This window comes from Ambystoma mexicanum, chromosome 6p (genome assembly GCF_040938575.1).
Source record: "Ambystoma mexicanum isolate Mex_15411 chromosome 6p, UKY_AmexF1_1, whole genome shotgun sequence".
NCBI classification, from domain to species: Eukaryota; Metazoa; Chordata; class Amphibia; order Caudata; family Ambystomatidae; genus Ambystoma; species Ambystoma mexicanum.
Genome location: NC_090935.1, coordinates 1160835959 through 1160856098, shown reverse-complemented (window position 1 = coordinate 1160856098; position 20140 = coordinate 1160835959). Strand labels below are relative to the sequence as shown.

General features: G+C 47.8%; 1 protein-coding gene across 1 annotated transcript in view; it reads left to right on the top strand.

Moving 5' to 3' along the window:
- Nucleotides 1–1350: 1350 nt before the first annotated feature.
- KLF9 (KLF transcription factor 9) overlaps nt 1351–20140 on the top strand; it is a 42330-nt gene continuing 23540 nt past the window's right edge. Inside the window, exon 1 of the mRNA XM_069625794.1 lies at nt 1351–2489. Within this exon, the coding sequence (XP_069481895.1) occupies nt 1922–2489 (568 nt within the window). The 5' untranslated portion in view covers nt 1351–1921. The remainder of the gene's footprint in view (nt 2490–20140) is intronic.

Below are 20140 nucleotides of genomic sequence, written 5' to 3'. Positions count from 1 at the left end.
GCAAAGCTTTATAAAAGATGGATTGAATTGTGTACTTTTCAAGCCATCTTTTACAAAAGTAGAACTGTTTTTAAAAGATGGCTTGAAAATTACGCAAACCGTAAGGTATGCACACAAATATATATAAATGTTATATATATGTGTGTCTACCATACTATGGTTTGTGTACTTTGCAAGACATCTTGAAGTGCACAAACCATATTAAGGCACGCCAACTGTTAAAGTAAGCATTTATATATTTATGTGTGCACCGTACTATGGTGTGTGTACTTTTCAAGCCATTTTTTATAAACATAGAACTATATAGCATATTTCTAGGTTTAGAAAGATGGCTTGCATAGTACACAAAGCATAGTAAGGTACGCACAGAAATATATAATATTTATATATATCTGTGTGCATACCTTACGGTTTGCGTACTTTTTTAGGCCATGCCCATCCCACAAGCCACGCCACCAAATGAGGCCCCTCCCCTCGATTTCTGACCCCACTTAAAGCCCTGGCCTTTATTGAAGGATGCAGACACAAAGGAATGGATATGTTTTTTATTTGTTCCTCTCCTTCTATACAGTAACTCCTCCTCTTCCTTTCCCGCCACATCTCATCCCTCTTACCTCCCTGTGATGCCGCCCCTGACATTTGACAAGGTCACTCCCTTCACATCACATAAAGTGTAACAGAAAACTATTTAACAAGAAAGGAATTTGGAAAGCTTGTAACCTCTTTAAAACTGGAATTCTGTCATTTGCTGGCTCAGCAGCAAGTATTTTGACATCACAACTTAAACGTAGTAACAGATTACGGAGCAGTCGTGATTTCATTTTCTTAATACAGTGCAGTTGTGACGTAACAACTAGCCTGTAATAAGAACATCATTTCCGGGTTTTTATACAGATATTGCAGACTGCCATGCATTAATATAGGAAGTGTAAAGGGTCTGAAATATGTCATAAACACATCTTGACATAACGTTGAATATGATTTTTGCAATACATAGAAGTATCTCCTGCAGGATATTTTGAACAGTGTAGGTCATTGTAAATGCGTGTACTTCGACATGCATGAGCTTCAGCTGTGGCAGGGACCTCACTGGCGTGGTATGTCATCGCCCTTTTAAAGTCCCCCCTCAGTGAGATCTCGGGCAGCACGCTGGAGCAGGGCTGCAGGCTGTGATTGGCCCGCCTCTTTGTGTTGGAGGACAGCCTGCCCCCTCATTCCCAATGGAGCGCCCCAATTGGACAGTGGGCGGATACCAAGCAAAACAGCATGGCATCACTTGGCCGGGTAACCAATGGGGACTCACTGCATTGTGACATGCTTTGGGATTCTGCGAAACTGTTCCCGAGAAGCAGAAATGCCGGGCAGCAAGTGCTGTTTCTGGAATCAGGGGGTGTGAACTGAGTGAGCAGGGGGTGTGAAGCACGCCTTGGATCAGCGTGTGCACAGATACTGCACTGAAGGCGCTGGGAGCTGCAGGGGCGGGGAGGGCAGCCCCCTCTCCCTATGTTACTCAGAAGTGCTGGGACGGCGCTGCCCCCTCACTCGTGCAGTCACTTCTTCACGTGTTGTAGCATTGAGGGCTGCGGCAGGGTGGAAGCTGGCCAGGGACAGAGGACGCTCTGTGCGGGGCAGCAAAGGCACAGCCAGTCCCAGACAGACACGCCGCATGTGGAGGAGACACAACGAGAGCTGGCCTCTCACGAGCGGGTAGTGATTATTCCTGTGGGTTGGATGTAGAGGCGGCGAATATACTCCCCGAGTACAGTCTGTGAGGGTGCGGAGATACATTCATTGCAACAGACTTGAGTGTACTGCTGCTGTGCTGCCTGTGAACCGTGTTCTGAAGATCCCACTGGCAGAAGCGTCTGGCGCTCCCCTGGTCGGGGTGCCCAACCGCACCCCCCAATAGTCTGACCGTGCTATGAAAGCCGTCGCCTACCCGGACTTCGTGGCCGCACAGTGCCTGATGTCCATCTCCCACCGACCAACTGTACTAATGTCACCGCAGAGCCCCGTGCCGCCGCCTGCGGCACCCAAGGGCGCCACTGCTCCGGCGGAGACGGATCTGCGAGCGTACAGAACAAGACCCGAGCTTGGCAAGGAGTCGCCCCCGCTGCAGCCGCGCGCCGCTGGATTGGGTGACACCTGGAAGGACTACTGTACCCTGCTGGCCATTGCCCGGAGCTTGCTGGACCTCAACAAGTACCCAGCAGGGGCGCTGGAGTACACTTCCTCGCCAAGCTCCCTGCCCTCGCCGCCGCAGGAAAGGGAGAACCGCAGCAGCCCACCCCCGACCCCTCCGCTGCCAGGGCAGCTTCAGGACAGCAGCCATGCCGACCCTGGCAGGCGGGACAGCTCCCCTCCACCGCTCAGCCTCGACTCGCTGGGCAGGGGCGGCGCCGACAAGAGGCATCGATGCCCACACATCGGTTGCGGCAAGGTCTACGGCAAATCCTCGCACCTGAAGGCGCACTACCGGGTGCACACAGGTCAGTACCGTTGGCGCCCCGAGGCAGTGTGGGAGAGCAGTGCAGCGGGTTGGCAGGTGGATCGGCTCTTTTGGCGTGTGCCTGCAGACACCTTGCGCTTGCACGGGAGCAGATGGACCGAGTCACTTGTCTGGGGTTGTGTGCTCTTGTGCTGTGTTTGCGTAAACGCTGCCCGCAACACGCGAACAAAAAAAAACTATACCATTGCTTACGTGCTTTGAACAGGCCACATATATGAGAAGTTACATAATGCCACTTTTTGTGGGCGTTCCCAGAATGGCGAAATTGTATTTTTCCAAGTCCACGTCAGTAGATGAAAGCTTCCATGATGTAATCTCCACATCTTCCGAATTTTAAATTATGCTTTTTGGAGATTGCCTTCCTTTCTGATCGCCACCAAAACGCAAACCCTTGCCTTCATGCGTAACTTTCATCTGGTTTAAACTGCGCACTTGGGTAATTGTGCGCGGTCCCATGGGCGCCACCTTGACAGGTGGGCGCGCGGCAGATCTGCACGTGACTAGAGACAAAGGGCGGGAAACATGACCTGAAGAGGACCTCCTGCATGTTGTCTGCACGCCGAAACTCGGTTACTGGACCAGCGTGGTCTCCTTGCAACCGAGACGTTCTCTGCGCGTGCGCGAGGGGCGGGGTCGCGCTGGCAAACTCACGCTTTCCTCTAGTGGGAGGGAGAGGAAGCATGCGTGCTGTCTAGCACATGTTCCTTCCTACACGTGGTGGGGGCAGCCGACTACGTAATCTGTTTTCTGCGCTCACACACTGGCCCATTTATTTGCTACAAACGTTAAATCCCTTTTTTATTTACTCACCATAAACCACCACTAATCTTCATTTCTACACGCGAGGCTCAACCTTGACCCCACCACCAGATTCCACTCCTTTCAGACAACTTGAGTCACATCGGCCGTTGTTATATAAAGTCACCCTCATGGGATGTGAGAAGGACAAGCCGAAGTTTAGCCATTTGCCACACGTGGAAATCTTATGTTTGTTAAAGCCATAGTTTATGGTTCGAGGTCACAAATCCATGGCAGGCGAACTCTTGGACCATGAGAGTGGGAAATTGGGTGTGATTTATGTTTTAATCCGTGTGTGAAGCTACGCTGCCCTACACAACAACCCTTCTTCCTCGCATTTTAAAATGAATATAGAGCCCTCTGCAAAGTGGTGCGCAGAAAGGGCCTGGTTTATCAGTATCACCCACACCCTGTTCCGACTGTATCGCTTTGGAAAATACGCATATGTTTTCCATAAGGGGGTGTTCTTTAATCGGTGTTTGTTCTCCAATGCTTATTGGGACATCAGAGCATACATGCTCATGGCTTCTTTCTAAATCTCCCTACTTCTAGTCATATGCAGGTAACTTGTGCTCTGCCATAAAGTATCCCACCTTTAAATAGCATTGAAAACAGGGTTTGGGGCAGAACCTCGCATTGATATAGAGATTTTGCAACGTAAAAGCAGGCTACTCTCCTTTGTTAAGAACTACGAGGATCAAGCAGTTGCCCATATTTAACATTGCAGTTTGAAGTGCAAATGATGTCAAAATAATTGTGGTGTTCTATTATCTTGTATAAGGATGGCACAAGGTTTTACATTTACTCAGACTTGATCTTAGAGCCCCCCTGCCCCCGTTGAGAAAGGAGGAGCCACACATTAGCCTGGTTCATACTTCAAACAAGGTGTCATCGTTCGTGCCTTGGAACTGGTTAACACGATCAGCTGAAAAATCTTTCCTCTGCATTCGTGTACATGTCTTCGGTAGTATCCCTTGTCGCTGAGACTTCCAGTTTTCCTTTGTGTCTCGTCTGTGTCTGGAAACCCTTGCCAAGAGCGTCTCGTTTCATGAGGTGGACTGGTGTCACGAACACCACCAGAGGGAGGAGTCGGAAGTGCACGTGCCATGGTTGACACAAATAGCTTGATTAGAAAAGCGGAGGGGAGAAGGGGAGGAGGCGATCGCTTCCCATGGTCTTTTTAAGGAAACAGTGCTCAATTTGAGTAAGAGCAGAGTGTTCAGGCGTTCAGAGGCTGTCCAGGGTACGCAGCGGACTTTCCTTCTCGGGTTTTGTTTGAAGGACGTGCTTCGTTCATTTGTGTGGCACGCATTTATGGCCAACGCTAGCAACAGTTTGAACCTTCCCCGCCCCCGAGTAACTTCGACGTCATGCCTATTCCTCATTTAGCTCATAATCATCCAACATACTTCAAGCTGTATGGAGCCCAAGTCTTGGTTCTGAGGTTTCAAAGTGAAATAGCAGGATCTGTTTTTTAATCATGCATTGGGAAGACCTGCGGTCCATGCTAGGAGCTACTGTTCTGGACTAGTTTGAGAATTTGTATTAAGACTTCGGCTGCCATGGTTGATTGGGATAGGCACGTTATGTTTATCTAGTGCAGCACTGCTGTCAATAATGGCTAAAGGTAAGATACGAGACCGGTAGCAGCGCACTGAGCTTACAACAAGTAAACAATGATAAGTGTTTCAACTGGCTATTCTAAGGTGGGACCTTTATTGCTTTTGGATTTAGAATGCAATAATTGGTCAGTTTGCGTATAGTGCATTTTTGTATTGATGGAAGCATCTGAGAAAATATCATATGCTGCCTACCGTGAATCAGATGTTCGGCCAGGACTCTTCCTGCCTGCTCAGCAACATCTATTCGAAGTGTACAGTAAAACCAGCTTTGGCAAAGCCAATAGTTTGGACTTTTGCCAAGTGGGTCATGGGCATTTGTCGGGCACTGCCACAGAGGTCCCCTACTTGGCAATATGACAGCAGATACAAAATAGTGCCGGCATATGATAGGAGGGTTTGGCACATTTCTATATCACATGCCTAAACTGTTGGCTTTGCCAATGGCTATTTTAACAGGACTTCAGTGGAAAAACAGGCACGCTTATACACCAAGTGGCTGAAGGAACACATGCTTGAGGCATTTTTTTTATTGAACTATTAGCTTGTTTATAGCTGCCATGAACTCTCACAATACTGCTTTGAAATAAGGCAAAATTTGATGTGACTTTGTGAGAAATCTAGCTCCAAGAGATTCAAGTAGGATGTGTTTTGTGCTGGGATGGGTAGGAAGTGGGTGGGAATGGCCATAGGGATTATGAGTGGGTAAATAACCAAACAAGAAGCTGCATGTCTCCTCACATCCCATTTCTAGCTGTAGTCGAATGCAATAGTTGCTACTTACAAGTGGCAGTAAAGTGCCACTGAATAGCCAAAACTAAAAAGTGCTTGCTTTGGCAGCAAGTCCACCCTATCCATCCTCTGTGCAAAGTAGAAATAGAGCGGTCACACAGAGTAAGAGCAAGATTGTACAAGGACTTCTTGAAACCAATTAGTAAACATGAACATAGGAAAATAATCAACCGGCAATTATACCACTGCTTTAAAGGCATGCACAACCATTCCCCACTGGCGCTCGAAAACCCACCCATGTACAGCAAATAGCACAATCTGCTTGTAGCCTTTGTTGGCCTTCAATATACTTATGCAGGCTGAATGACCCATAAGGTTTAAGTTACTTACCTGTAACTCTTGTTCTCCAGCATGGGACTTGCATGCATTCAGCCTGACGACAGGGAATATTCATGAGCATGTGAATCCATGCAAGACCCCAAGCTGGAGAAGCCCACATACAGTGCACCTTCTATCGAGACACCTTTACACTAACTCAGCCGCACAACCTCACCAGCTTTGAACAATGTGCAGGCACATTTATTTTAAAAGAATGGGCGCCCTAGTCTTTTGGGAGGCTGGTGGGGGGGATCCAAAAGTGCTCAACTTGAATTAAATCATGGTTCAACTTACTATCAGAATCATTTCACATCAAATCAATGAAAACTATTATGAAAGTACTCTCATTCAAACTGCACAAATCAGCGCTCAGGTCTCTCAAAGTTTCAGCTGCTAATGTATTGATCCATTCAAACAGATTCGAATGCCCACTATGGTAACAGATTTGAAGGCCAATTTTGAACCCTCCCTATATATATGTCTTTTCACACACCACTTCTCCACAACGCATGGGCCTATACTAGAGATACCGAAAACAATGAGAATTACACCTCCATATTAACACGGGAGGGCAGGAGCCTTATCCCACCTGGATGCGTGGCGAGGTCCTGGAGAAGCAACCCACCTAACCACCACCATCCATCAGGGCATATCTAAGGGCGCCTTTGCCCCACTGGTGCCTATTTTTTCAAAAAAGCACTTGCTTTTTCCAACGCTTCACAGGGCACATTGTTGCTGCTTCACTAGCCTGCCGAGCATGCTTGTTGCTCCTTCTCCACGCTAAATTCAAATTTTGCAGAGCATTGTTCAAAATGGCCGCCCTGTTTGCCATGCCTCGTTGAGATGTTTTCAGGAATCCACACCTGGGCTGCCCCGATTGGCCTCCCTTTCCTACATTATCCAATCGCCGATACTGTCAGGCGGAAGCCAGCCACACACCCAAAGGGCCGCTTCCTAAGGGCCTGCCTGTGCCTGTCCGGGCCGTAGGTCCCGTGGGCCTGTCATGAATGCTGCTGACCATTCAGGCTCTCCACCTGTCCCTGTCCTCGCCATCTCCAACTGTTACTACCTCCAAGCCACTCGCCATATGTTCTCACCTATGGGCTACCTAATCAAACCTCGCCCCTACTGTGCTGATGTTACTCATCGTTCTTTGATACACAGCTAAAAACACCTAGTCTCCACGTCGACTCTAGTACATCTTACATCGCCTGAGTTTATGCTGCCACCTTAAAAAAGCCACCGTAAATTGTGCTGCACCTAACATTGGCAGTGGTAATGGAACCCGACTCCCTCAGAGCACGGCTCCTATTATTGGGCTAAAAGCCGCTGCTCAACGTTGTAAACTAGCCACATGCTAAGTCACAACTGCTGGACATGCTAGCTATACACAGGGGCACCGCCACGTGAGCCTCTGCAAACTACACCCTGTCTCACTTGCATGGAACACACCCTCTTGAGCTCAAGCCTCATGCTGCTAAACCATGCAGCTACTTTGTTTTCAACCAAATTGTTAATCACTGTCTTTCCGCCAAACATGTACTTGCTCTGCCGTCTATGCGTATACTGCATTGATTGCTTGCAGCTTTGCCTTTTAAACCTACCGGCTGTTGTTTAAACTATTTAGGCCAATAAGTACACCTAGTATAGCTCATTGTTTTTTAATTTTTTTTTATTTAGCATCAATTGGTTTACATTAAAACCTTAAATGCACACAAAGAACAAGGTCAAAAGGAAGATGAAAAACTCCACATTAAGTAAAAACATTACAAATAAAAAGAAACTGCTCAAATATCCGAGGCCCGGGTAAAGACCTCAAAATGAATTTCTTATAGCACACAAAAAGGACTTTTAATTGTCTAGAATTACAAAAATGACCCTCAAAAAGTTCAAGAGGGCCAGAGTCATAGATAGTTTCCTTCCCCATCTTAAAACTGACCACCACTCTTCCAGTGATCTTGTTTCAAATTCCCCCAGGAATTTTCCCAAACATTTGTCTCTTGGGACTGCTAATAAATCACATCTCATAACCAAGTGCTACAGGGTTTCCGCCCCATTACCACAAATTCGACAGGATAATGATCCATCCACCTGGGCCTTTCTTCCTTCTGTAACTTCCCTTGTTGGATAAAGGTTCAACCGGAATCTTAAGAAGTTTTGCCTTTCCACTCTAGAAGGGAACTTTTCCAGGTATGGAAGAACCATGCCTCTAGTGTAAATTTCATCGCGCCCTGGGACAGCAATTTTGTATGACCACAACTTCTCCTGGGTCAAGATCCAGTCGTGGTCCAGGAGCTTTTTCTTGACCCGAATTGGATCTTCCGTTAGCAATTTTTCTGTTAGTGCAATGTTTTCCAGGATGCATATACAAGTTTTCTGCCATGTAGTCAATGCAGAAACCTGTTTACTGTTAGCACTTTTTAAATAATGAAAAATCCCCTTCTCTCCTGTGGATTAACACATTTACTGTACAGAGCCAATGACATGGCAGTATACAGTGAAGTTAGACCCAGTTCCTTCCTTACACATTCAATTGGGTATGGACTTCGGAAGCCTCAAAACCCTCTTGCAAAAATGTCCCTCCAGGGAGGACCAAACCTTTGGATTTATAAAAAAAAGTTCAGCTCTGCGGCATAAGTCAAAATTGGAGAGACTTTGAATTTATAGAAGTCTATAAGAGGGAAGCAGGAAAAGAAACAGTAGTATTGATAGTGTTGATTGATGAGCAAGGGGGCAAAAAACAAGAAAATGTCCTGACAGGTTCACTACACCTACATATAAATTAAATGTATAGTAGTCTCCTCAATACCAAGGGCATAGCTCAAAATATCTGAAACAGCTCCTAGGTATATATTTATTATTAACATGTCCACCTAAATCTTGATTGTGGTCTTATAAAATCTTTCGAATCCACCAATTCTCAATTCTGTTTAAGAATTAAAAAAAATATATTTTTTATTTATTGTTACTCACAAGCAAGGTCTATGAATTACCAAGCACAATAAATAGAGATAAATTCCAAAGCAAGCACAATATGTACAAATGGAGCAAGCAAGTATCCATGTTAACATACACAATTTTTCATACAAATCAGAATGCAATTATTCAAAAACATTTGAAATAAATTTCAGACATCAAACAAGTCAACAGAATGTGAATATTGGAAACAATAGGCCCCCTCTTGGAGGTTGAAACCGTATAAAGCTGAATTTTAAATTCTCAATTCAGCTGGGGGCATTTCCAATTACTGACTAAACTGATTGATGAGCAAAGTTTGTGATGCTAAGTTTTTAACTTTGCTTCGCAGTCTAAGTACTCCTGGTCCATCATTGGTACTATCATTTAGTGTGGTCCCAAGATAAACCATTGATGAAACAACTGGAACTAGTTCCCCATTTAGGAACCACTTGAATTTCCTACTCTTATTTACTTGTTTGTTTGGTCCCAAGGTTAGAATTTTTGATTTTGTCGGATTGATCCTAAGGGCATTTTCCTGTACATATAGCTCTAGAGCTCGCAGCTGTCATTGCAGGCCTATCTCCGTCTGATCCAGAAGTAATAGATTGTCTGCAAATAGCAGACAACCCACTGGCGACCCCGCAATCTTGGCCGGGAAGCTTCTTGTTGTTTTAAAGGCTTCAAACATATCTGTTATGAACAAACAGAAAACCGCCGGCGCCAGATGACACCCCTGTTTCAGGCCATTTTGTGAATGTATATTGTTTGACAGCGTTCCATTTCTGTCTAGTCTGATCCTGAGCGACGTTTCGTTGTGAAGGGCCTCCAAGAGCTCTCTCAGATCATTTGGGCACCCCCATTTTCTCAATTTGTTCCATAAAATTCTTCGATCCACCGAGTCGAATGCCTGTTCTAGATCAATTGACGCAATATGGATTGTCTTGTAGTTTTTTTGATTTACCATGCATTTTAGTATGTTGATAATGAACACATTCAGAGCCATGCCTATGCCTTTACGGAAGCCCGACTGCCATGGGTCTTGATGGTCAGAAACCCAGTTCCAAGCATTCAATTGTCTCAGAACTATAGCCGCAAATATTTTTCCCACAACATAGGCCTATAGTTGTGTGGATCTGACCTATAGCCCTTCTTGAATATGGTAACGACTATAGACTTGGTCCAAGAGACAGGGATCCTCTTTACCCTCTTTACGACGTCGAACAATTTTACCATGAACGGAGCCCTTTTTTTCCGGGTCGTTTCTAAGGATGTCATTTGTAAGACGATCTGAGGAGCTTGAATTTTTTATCAGTTCTAAAATGTCCTGTTCATCGTACTTTAGATCCCATGCTTCATTTGAATTTAGACAGCTATTTATCGGGCCAACATTATTAGCAAGATACAATTTCCGATAATGGTCCTCCCACGCTCGAGATGATACTGGATTTACAATTCTCTAGTCACTGGGGTGCTCCGGTCGTTTATGAGTTTCCAGGTGCCTGAGATGTTTTTACTTGTGACCAATTTTAGCATTTTTTTACTGTCCTATTGTCTAATTAGATATTTGTGTTGTCTCAGCCAGTTCTTGAAGTTGTTTTTAGACTTTTTGAGGGGGGCTAGATTAGTCGGCGAGTTTGATTTTTTTTAGCACGCCTACTTGCCCCTGCTACAACTTTTTTTTTGGATGCAATTTGTTCGTCAAAGGCATGGCGGTGTGCAATGGTATGAGCCTTCCCTTTTCCCTTGTCACGAAAAGCCACAAGTACGTCTGGGTAATTTAAAATATCAGCTCTTTTATCTCCCAACATCTGAGTCAAGCAACATAAGGGAGTTTAATAGAGTTGACATATCTCTCCTCTTTATTCAGAGCCTATTTCCTCCTGATGTCAGTACGTAATGTTGGTCTGGTTGGTGCCGCTCAGGGATTTTAACACACCTATCCCAAACCGCGCTTTCCAACTCAAGAATGTTATGGTCACTCTGGTCCGTGAGTACCACTACCACGGACCTGAGTTTCCCCATCAATCCTTCAGTGACAAAGATATAATCCAGCGTACTTTCCTGACTTTCTCGTTTCCAAGTTTTTGCTGCAGGCTTGTCATCCCTTATGCTGCCATTGACCATAAAGATTTCTCTCATAAGAAGTTCTTTTTCGAAGGTGGCCAGCACGCATGCTGTGAAGTCGCACTTCAGTGAAGCTCCTGTCCGCGATCCTTAGCGACGCCTGAATTCCGTTATTAACGCTAAGCAATCGTCGCGGAAACAACACCTGCCGAAAGAAGAACCCCCTGGCACTGGAACGCTTCAACTCCCGATCGAAATCGGAGCTGGTGGTGCCAGAAACGAGCCAAGAGAAGAGGCGCCCCTCTGCTTGCAAGATGGCAGAGTCCCGGGTGGCAGCCCGGGCTTTCAAGTGAGCTACGCGAACTCAGCTCCCACACCGTACAACATCCAGACAGTTATTACCTGCTGGGACAGGGCCCTGTTTCGACACTTGCGAACTGACCTCCGAAGGAAAACGGGGCCCGCAACATCGGACACGAGCGTAACGAGGAGGCGCCTCTACCCGCCAAGATGGCGGCGGCCTTTGGGGCTCCCTGCATCTTCAGGTGAACGGCGCGAACCTAACTCCCAGCCCACGCAGCAATTGTGCTCCGACACCTGCTCGAAGAGAAACCCCCTCCTGCGGCTGCGACCCGACCCCGGAGGAAATTGGACGCCGCGACTTCGGAGGCCGGGGAAGTAAGGAAGTGCCCCTGGCGCACCCAAGATGGCGGACTCCAGCGTGAACCGCGGCCACGTTATCTATGCGACGAGACTCTGGAAACCGTCTCCGCTTGCTCCTACCGCTCCTCGCCAGAGTCCTTGATCCTGCCCACGCCTGAATCGGCGCTCCCCCGCCGACCCGGTCGCCCCCCCTGGTCTTGGTTCTGGGAGTGAGCGGGGCACTCGGAACACGGCGGCATAAGCACCGGCCGCACACGAATGATGGGCGACAGGCGACGGCACTCCGTCGCGGAGCTTCTCTGCAAGGCCAACAACTGGGCTGAATTGGTTAGACCACACGACAAGCAACCATACAGGTGCCCTCAGGACGGAGGAAGCTGCACGCTGCCCCTAAGGAAAGTGATGTCGCCACCCAAGGCCAAACCCAAATCAGCAACAATGGACTCTTACACGACGGTGAGGCCTAAACAGCTGCCGCAACCTGACCCCACCGCCGACACCGGACCTTCGAATCCAGAAGCGGTCCCCGACAACACACAGGTCCTCCGGGCCATAGCAGAACTCCGCACCTCCATCGAAAACAGGATCGATGTAGTAAAATCAGACATGCAGCTTATGCGCCAGGACGCCCGCAACCTGACGGAGAGGGTGAATGCTAATGAAGCTGCCCTACAAGAAAATGTAGAAAACACTACAGAACTGAAAGCGCAGGTCCGCGACCTAGAACAGAAAGTAGCGAGGCTGGAGGCGCGCTCCGAGGATGCAGAGGGACGCGCTCGGCGCAACAATGTCAGGATCCTAGGTGTCCCCGAAGATATGGAGGGCCCGGACCCGACGAACTTCATAGAGACGATGATGCAGCAGGAAATTGGTGCGGGTAAACTCTCACAAGGTTTCTCGGTGGAGCGGGCCCACAGGTCTCTTCAGAAGCGCCCGCCACCAGGCTCGCATCCGCGTCCGATTATAGCCAAGATCCTCAACTTCCGGGACAGGGAGATAATATTGAGGTATTCCCAGGAAGGTGGAGTGATTAGAAAGCAAGGCTCCACGATAGTCATGTATCCTGATTATACCCCTGCAGTGCAACGCGCCAGGAACTCGTTTATTCCAGTGAAGGCGAGGCTGCGGACACTTAATCTTAAATACATGTTGCTCTACCCATCTCGCCTCAAGGTCCTTTATAAAGGAAAAGCAGTCTTTTTGGAATCCCCAGCGGCCGCAAACATGTGGCTCGAGCACAACAACCTGGCGGACGACGACGAGGAATCTCCAAAAACGAGCAATAAATGAACAAGTAACCAGACTCATTAATATTGGCGTCAGACCCCACACTAAAGCACAAGGCAGTCTTTTAGCTTGCACCTGGGGTTATAACACAAAGATAGCTGTATCGGACAGGAGCACCGGAAACCACAAGCGGATATGTTAATGGCCCACCCCTACGAGACATGTGCAGGTCTTAGTCCCGCACAACGCCCACGCCGGAAAGCCTGGAGAGGCTCAGAAAGCTTGGGAGCCCCCGAGCGCTGCACGTTTATTGCAACTGCTAGGGGCAGTTTGCAGTTACACAGTCCGACCTACTGGTTTGTTGGACTGTTAGTTCACAAAGTTGATTGTTTGAGCTGCGATGGTTCCCGCAGTAGTTTAGAGTTGATGCTACAGTCTTCATGAGGAACGAGGAACAAGGAATGGTGGCCGACGAATCGGAGTTGCAAGAGAAAAGGTGAGAGGGCGAGAGTCAAACCGAGCCCCCCGGGGGGGTGCCCTATGCATGGCAATGCAACTTCGAATACTAACTTGGAATGTGAGGGGGCTGGGGTCCTACTTACGCCGGAATAGGATCAGGTCCTATCTCTGCAGGAAGAAAGTAGACATTGCGATGCTCCAAGAGACTCACCTCACAGTGGAGGACTAATCGAGGCTACAGGAGCACTGGGGAGGTCAAGGACAGGGGGCCCCGTACTCCAAATTCACTAGGGGATTGTATACTTGGATTAACCCTGGGGTGCCTTTTCAGGTGTTGGGGACTGAAGCTGACACGGAGGGGAGATATTTGATACTGTGGGGAGTGCTGGAGCAACTGGAAATCTGCCTAGTCAACACATACTTCCCAAACCACGGTATTCCGTCCTTCCTCGCTAGGCTGCAGACAAAACTGGCGAGAAACAGAGACTGCCTCTACATATGGGGCGGAGATCTCAACTGTGTGAGGGATGGGAACCTAGATAGGTCTGAACCCCCGCTGGAAAGAACGGGTGGGACCTCAAGGGTGCTAAACAACTTGCTGGAACAGCTAGACCTTGCAGATGCCTGGAGGGAACACTATCCCACAGACAGGGGATACTCATTTTACTCCTCCCCACACAACCTCCACACAAGAATGGACTATATGTTTATAGACAGAGCGCACCTAGCTCAGGTGGGATTGATACAATACATGGGCAGATCGATCTCGGACCACTCCCCCCTGCTTATGCACTTGGCCCTGAAGGGCCCAAGACCCCCTATCCCACTATGGCGAATGCCCACGGAGGCTCCGAAAGACCCTACATTTAAGGAGGAGCTGGGAGAAAAACTAGTGGAGTTTGTTACCAATAACAGTGGCAGTGTGGACCGCTGGAGCACAGTATGGGAGGCCCTGAAGGTGGTAACGAGGGGAGAAGTTATTGCCGGGACAGCGGGAGTCAGGAAAATGCTGAGGAGGGAACTGGAGGAGAGGGAGGAGGAAATAAGGCTGGGAGAAGCTAATAGTGCCGGAACTAGAGGGGAGGAGGAGATTTTGCAGGAGGCTCGGACGAGGTGTCACCAGGCGTGGGAGCGGCTGGCAAAATTTGATCATGCAACGCGTACCACTAGAGCACACATGTACGGGGACAAACCAGGTAGGCTGCTGGCCTGGCTGTGCAGGCGCGAGCAACCAAAACACCCAGTGACCGCGATAAGAGACAGGGAGGGAGTGATGAGAACAACCCAGCACTCAATAAACACCACCTTCGCTGACTTCTACTCCACACTCTACGCACATGACACCCAAGTACCACTGACGGACATACAAGACACCCTGGAAGAGATAGGACTCCCCAGGCTGACTGACCAACAGCGGGACTCATTAGAAGAGCCCCTTACGCCTGAGGACATCACAGACGCTATTAGATCCCTGTCCACATGCAAGACCCCAGGAACGGACGGGCTCCCCCCGGAGTTCTACAAGGCATACGAGACGACACTGACCCCACTACTACACGAGGTATTCCAAGAAGCCTACGAGACGGGAACCTTACCCAAGACCATGAGGGAGACGCTAATAGTCCCGATTCCCAAGCCCCACAAACCAACTGACGAATGCGACTCTTATCGACCGATAGCTATGCTAAATTACGACAGTAAGATACTGACCACTATCCTGGCCAAGAAATTATCCAAAGTGATAGGTTGCCTGGTCCACGAGGATCAGAATGGTTTTGTCCCTGGCCGCAACACAACAGCCAACCTGAGGAGACTACAGCACATTATAGCGCACACAGAAGGAAGCCAGGAGCACATGGCGGTATTGTCTTTAGATGCCATAAAGGCATTCGACTCCATCTACTGGCAGAGGCTGATAGAGGTGCTAAGGGAGTTCGGATTCGGGGAAGGTTTTGTGCGCTGGATCAAGGTACTGTACAATGATCCAACAGCCAGGGTAAAGACGGGCAAATGGGTATCAAGGGAATGGAACATACAGAGAGGCACTAGACAGGGCTGCCCCCTTTCGCCCATGCTCTATATCTTGGGGCTGGAGCCAATCGCAATCTATATAAGGAAGCAATTCTGGGATGCTGGGATACGGCTGGGAAGGGAGCACCACGTTATCTCACTATATGCAGATGATGTCTTGATCTACCTGACAGACCCAGAAAACAATGCCCCTACAGTTTTGGAAGTGCTACACAACTTTGCCCGCTACTCAGGGATACACTTTAGCATACGAAAGTCATGCATGTTTCCACTGGCGGGCTTGAGGGGGGTAGGAGTAGATGACCTACGGCAGGTTGGGGTGCAGTGGCAGCCCGAAATGTTTAAATACTTGGGGGTCAGGATCAAACACACACCTGAACTCACGCACGAACAGAACACACTGTCGGTATCTCATGGGCTCCATAACTCGATGAAATTCTGGTCTAGGCTACCACTCTCAATGATGGGCAGGGCATCAATAGCAAAGATGATCATACTGCCTCGATACCTATACTTTTTCCAGACCATTTGTCACTACATCAGACCACCTTTTTTCCGAAAGTTGGAGGCCCAGATCAAAGATTTCATATGGGGGAAGGCACGTCACAGGCTGGCACTGAATATCCTTACCCTTCCGAATGACGCAGGGGGCATACAGCTCCCGGACTTCGAAAGGTACTATCTGGCTGCCCAACTCAGCCACGTTACCAAATGGCTGTCGGATGAGGTCACCAATGAAACCGGCCTACTGAGTGATCTCGTCAAACCCATGTACCTTAAGGAAATAATATGGGCGCCTCGGGATCGAACTGGTAGGGCCCCGATACTAGCTGCACTGGGTAGACAAGTATGGGAGAGAGTTAAGGCCGTCACACACTTGAGGAACCCCTACTCCCCGGAAATTCCATTAATGGCAGGCATGAGAATGACACCAGCTGATGTCAATACGCTTAGACAATGGGAGGGTCTGGGTATATGGGCTTGGGGGGACATGTATGGGGATGGGGAATTTAGGGAGCTGGAATCACTGCATGAGATAGAGGGCCTACCTATGGGGCAATTTCTATGGTACCAGAAAATTAAGCACGAGGTGAGGGTGAGATGGACTGACTGGCCAGAGGAACCAGCGCCGACCCCACTAGTGACAGAGATGTACAATCTTGGTGACGGGTGGAGGCCAGTGTCGAGAATCTACGCGCAGCTAAATGACAGGCCCAACCCCCGCGGGGCTGTACTGAGGGCCAAATGGGAATCGGACACCGGAGGGGAGATCTCAGACAACGACTGGGGAAAGGCACTGCAATACCCAAAGGCAGTGTCCAGAAATGCCAGGTTCAGGCTAATTCAAATAAATGTCCTATATAGAACATATATGACCCCGAAAAGGGTGGCAAGCTTTAAACGGCTTGCGGAGGCGCACTGCCCATGGTGCTCTAATGATGAAGCAGGCCTGATACACATGTTCTGGGGGTGTGCAAAGGTAGGCACCCTATGGGCCAACATCAAACAGACATGCAAGAAGGGCGGAGTAAGTAGTTATGAGTGGACGATGAAGGAATGCCTGCTGGGCATGTATCCCAGGTTAAGCAAATCAAAGCACATCGTACGGGTGATGGACATGGCATGCATACTGGCAAAGAGGGAGATAGCGATGTCGTGGAAGTCAAAAAAAGGCCCACAAAGCCCAAGGTTCTTTCAAGATGGAGGAGGGAAATGGAGCGATGGACTACCGCAGAAACAGAAGCATGGGGGATGGGGATCGCCGGGGATGAGGGTGGTACTAATGCCAACTTTGATGCATGGAAGGCCGTGGTGAGAGATATGTTCCTACCCTCCGATGACATGCCCCCGTGAACCATCAGGCGGGACGAGTGGTGCATGGTTGCACGGACTGCGAAGCTCATATTGCAGTAAAGTAGGAGACGCCACACGATAGGGCGGATAGTCTACCCCACCCGCCTCCCCACCGAACGGACATGGACAGGCCATCAGGGGGATCCAAGATAATGTAATCGCCACACTCGTTCGGCATGAGGACAGTTCAAGCTTTTTCAAATGCTGTTTTGTTCAGTTTGTTGTTGTTGTTTTTTGAGAACCAATTGAATACGTTTTAAAGTTGTAGAATGGCACAAGGAATCTGAGGGGGGGGGGGGAGTTTGACGATGATGTAATGATAATTCCAAAATGCCAATAAAAACATTTTAAAATAAAAAAAAAAAAAAAGTTCTTTTTCGAAGTCAAGTCCTCTTTTTATGTTCTCCGTGTGGTACAATGGTAAGATCTCCATTTTGCTGCCGTTTTTATCAAAGCATTCCATGTTGAGGTCCCCACAGAGGAGCACCTCAAGGTTTGCACAAAGTATGCTGGCTTTGTCTACAGCCTGTAGAAGAACATTTTTGATGTTGTGGTCCGGCCTCAGACCCGGTCTCCAATAGACGTTACAAATCAACATCCTCCACTCCGAAAGATCCCCCATTGCCATTGTTGATGATGTCACTGTAGTAAGTTCGATCCACAGATTTTTGTTGATGGAGGAGAGCACCGTCAGGCCACTAGATCGTTTAATGCCTGTTAGGAGTCCTGACATGGGTCTCCCTTTTGAACCTTTTAGAGCTGGATTTATGTGAATTTCGTATCCTTCCAGGAGTGGAGTCTCTCGTAACCATGTTTCCTGGAGACAGATAAAATCATATTAAGACATGTCAAAAGCAGTTTTCCCAAACAGATGTGAAAAGCACCTCGTATTCCAGTTTACCATATACATCTTTTTTTGGGAACTTATTGATTTTTTTATCTGGCATTATGATTTTACCGCTAGTGATCCAGCTAACCAACTCCAAGCCTCACAACTTTCCACTACTCCTTCTTCAGTCTTTTTCAAGAGGACGGATCTCTTGCCACCTTGCACACCAGTTAATATTTCTTCCTTGTCCCTTTTATTATGGAACACTTGATGGTCTTCTTCTTTCACCGGTTCAAATACTTGTTTTCGTCTCTCCTTTACCTCACTTTCCGTAGACCGTGCACATCGAGTGGTCTGGTCCGTGTCCATCTCCCTTAGGGAGAAACCATAAGGAATTAATTTGGGACCTTCCTTCGTGAATAAACACTATATGTTCCTCACTCCCATTTGTAGTATAAAACTGTCATGGCGTGTCTCACTGTGGAATTCAATCAACTCGATGTCCTTGGAACTTAGGTGAGTGAGTGAGTCAACAGAGTGCAACAATCTCAAAACATTTGCCCAATTCATGATAAGGTTATCTTCATAGCCCAAGGTTCTTTCAAGAAGCAGTCTGAATTTTCCCTTACACATACTTTCAAAGGGCCGGTTTTCTTCATTGTGCATTCCACCCCCGGGTTTGGACTCCACGGAGGGTTTGTCGGCCCAAGAGACCGTTCTTCTAGTGATCCTTTCTGAAACCTCCTTGTAGATTGTTTCAGGGCTTTCGGTTTCTGTTTTCTTGGACACCCACCATCTTCTCTTGCTTTCCAAGCTCATAAACTCATGGGGTCCCGTGGGGTTGGAGAGCAGGCTCTTCAGACTCTGGTATTGATACCAGCCCTTCAGTAGTCGAATGAACTCTTGATTTCCAAGTAAATCTCTTTGTCTTGCCCACACGTGAAGGAATCCGTTCAACCACATCCAATGCCTTATTACCCACCGGTTTTACCCCAGGCTCGGTGGGCTGTTGGGCTTCCCTTATGGGGTTCACCTTGATTGGAGGAGTATCGGCCTGGAAGCATGCCTCCAACTCAGAGTGTGCATTTCCGGCTTCACCATTGCTAAATTAATTTCCTTCCAAATAAACAGATAAGTTCATCAACAAATTCTCAACACTTTCGTTGGACAACTCATCTACTGAATTCTCGTCACTCCCCTCCAAGGACTCCGATCTAGATTGCCGTTGAATGGCGCTATGTTTCATTGGTCTTTTATCAAAAATCACCGGTTTTTCGGGACATAGATTTCTTGGTAAAGCTACTTTACTTACTTTTTTGATTTGGCAGGAGTCCTTCAGAGATGGCCTATTTGTACCAGTTTTACATTTTTTCGATGAACTTCAGGGGTTGGCGTATGTCTTGGCCCCACTTTTATTCACCACCAGTTTCTCACCTGGCGACCCTGCTTGACTAAACTGTGGCTTCTTGAACATATCATACAGTTTAACTGTGTTTTTGTTAGAGGGGCCAGCCCCAATTGAGTTGACTAGAGCTGAAGACAATGGTTTCACTACCTCAGTTGCCTGCAAACAAGATTCTTTTGTTGAAGGATTCCCCACCGTCTCCGTACACTTTTCTTCCTGAGTCGGTTGCTCAGTCTGACTTGATTTGTCCTTTAAGATTAAATTTTTACCTTTTTTGACTGAGCCGGTATCAGATTGAGCAGGACTCGGGTTAAGTGGCGGTACCACACTCTCTGCACCAACCATAAAACCCACGGCTCCCAAAGATTGAAAGTGACAACTTAACCTCTCTGATCTCCTTTTTTCTTTTTCCCCTAATAATCGGATCCAATATACTCTTGTTATCTGGACCGAATTGTTGTCAAGGTTCGTTTGTAGGGCAGTGATGAAGCCTTCCACGTAAATCATTTTGGAGTGTAACATAGAAATAATGGTCGTGTGGTGCCTCAATTGGTCGTTCTGAGACTCAATTAATCTCATAAAGGGGCCATGGTGATTGCAAAAGCTGATATCAA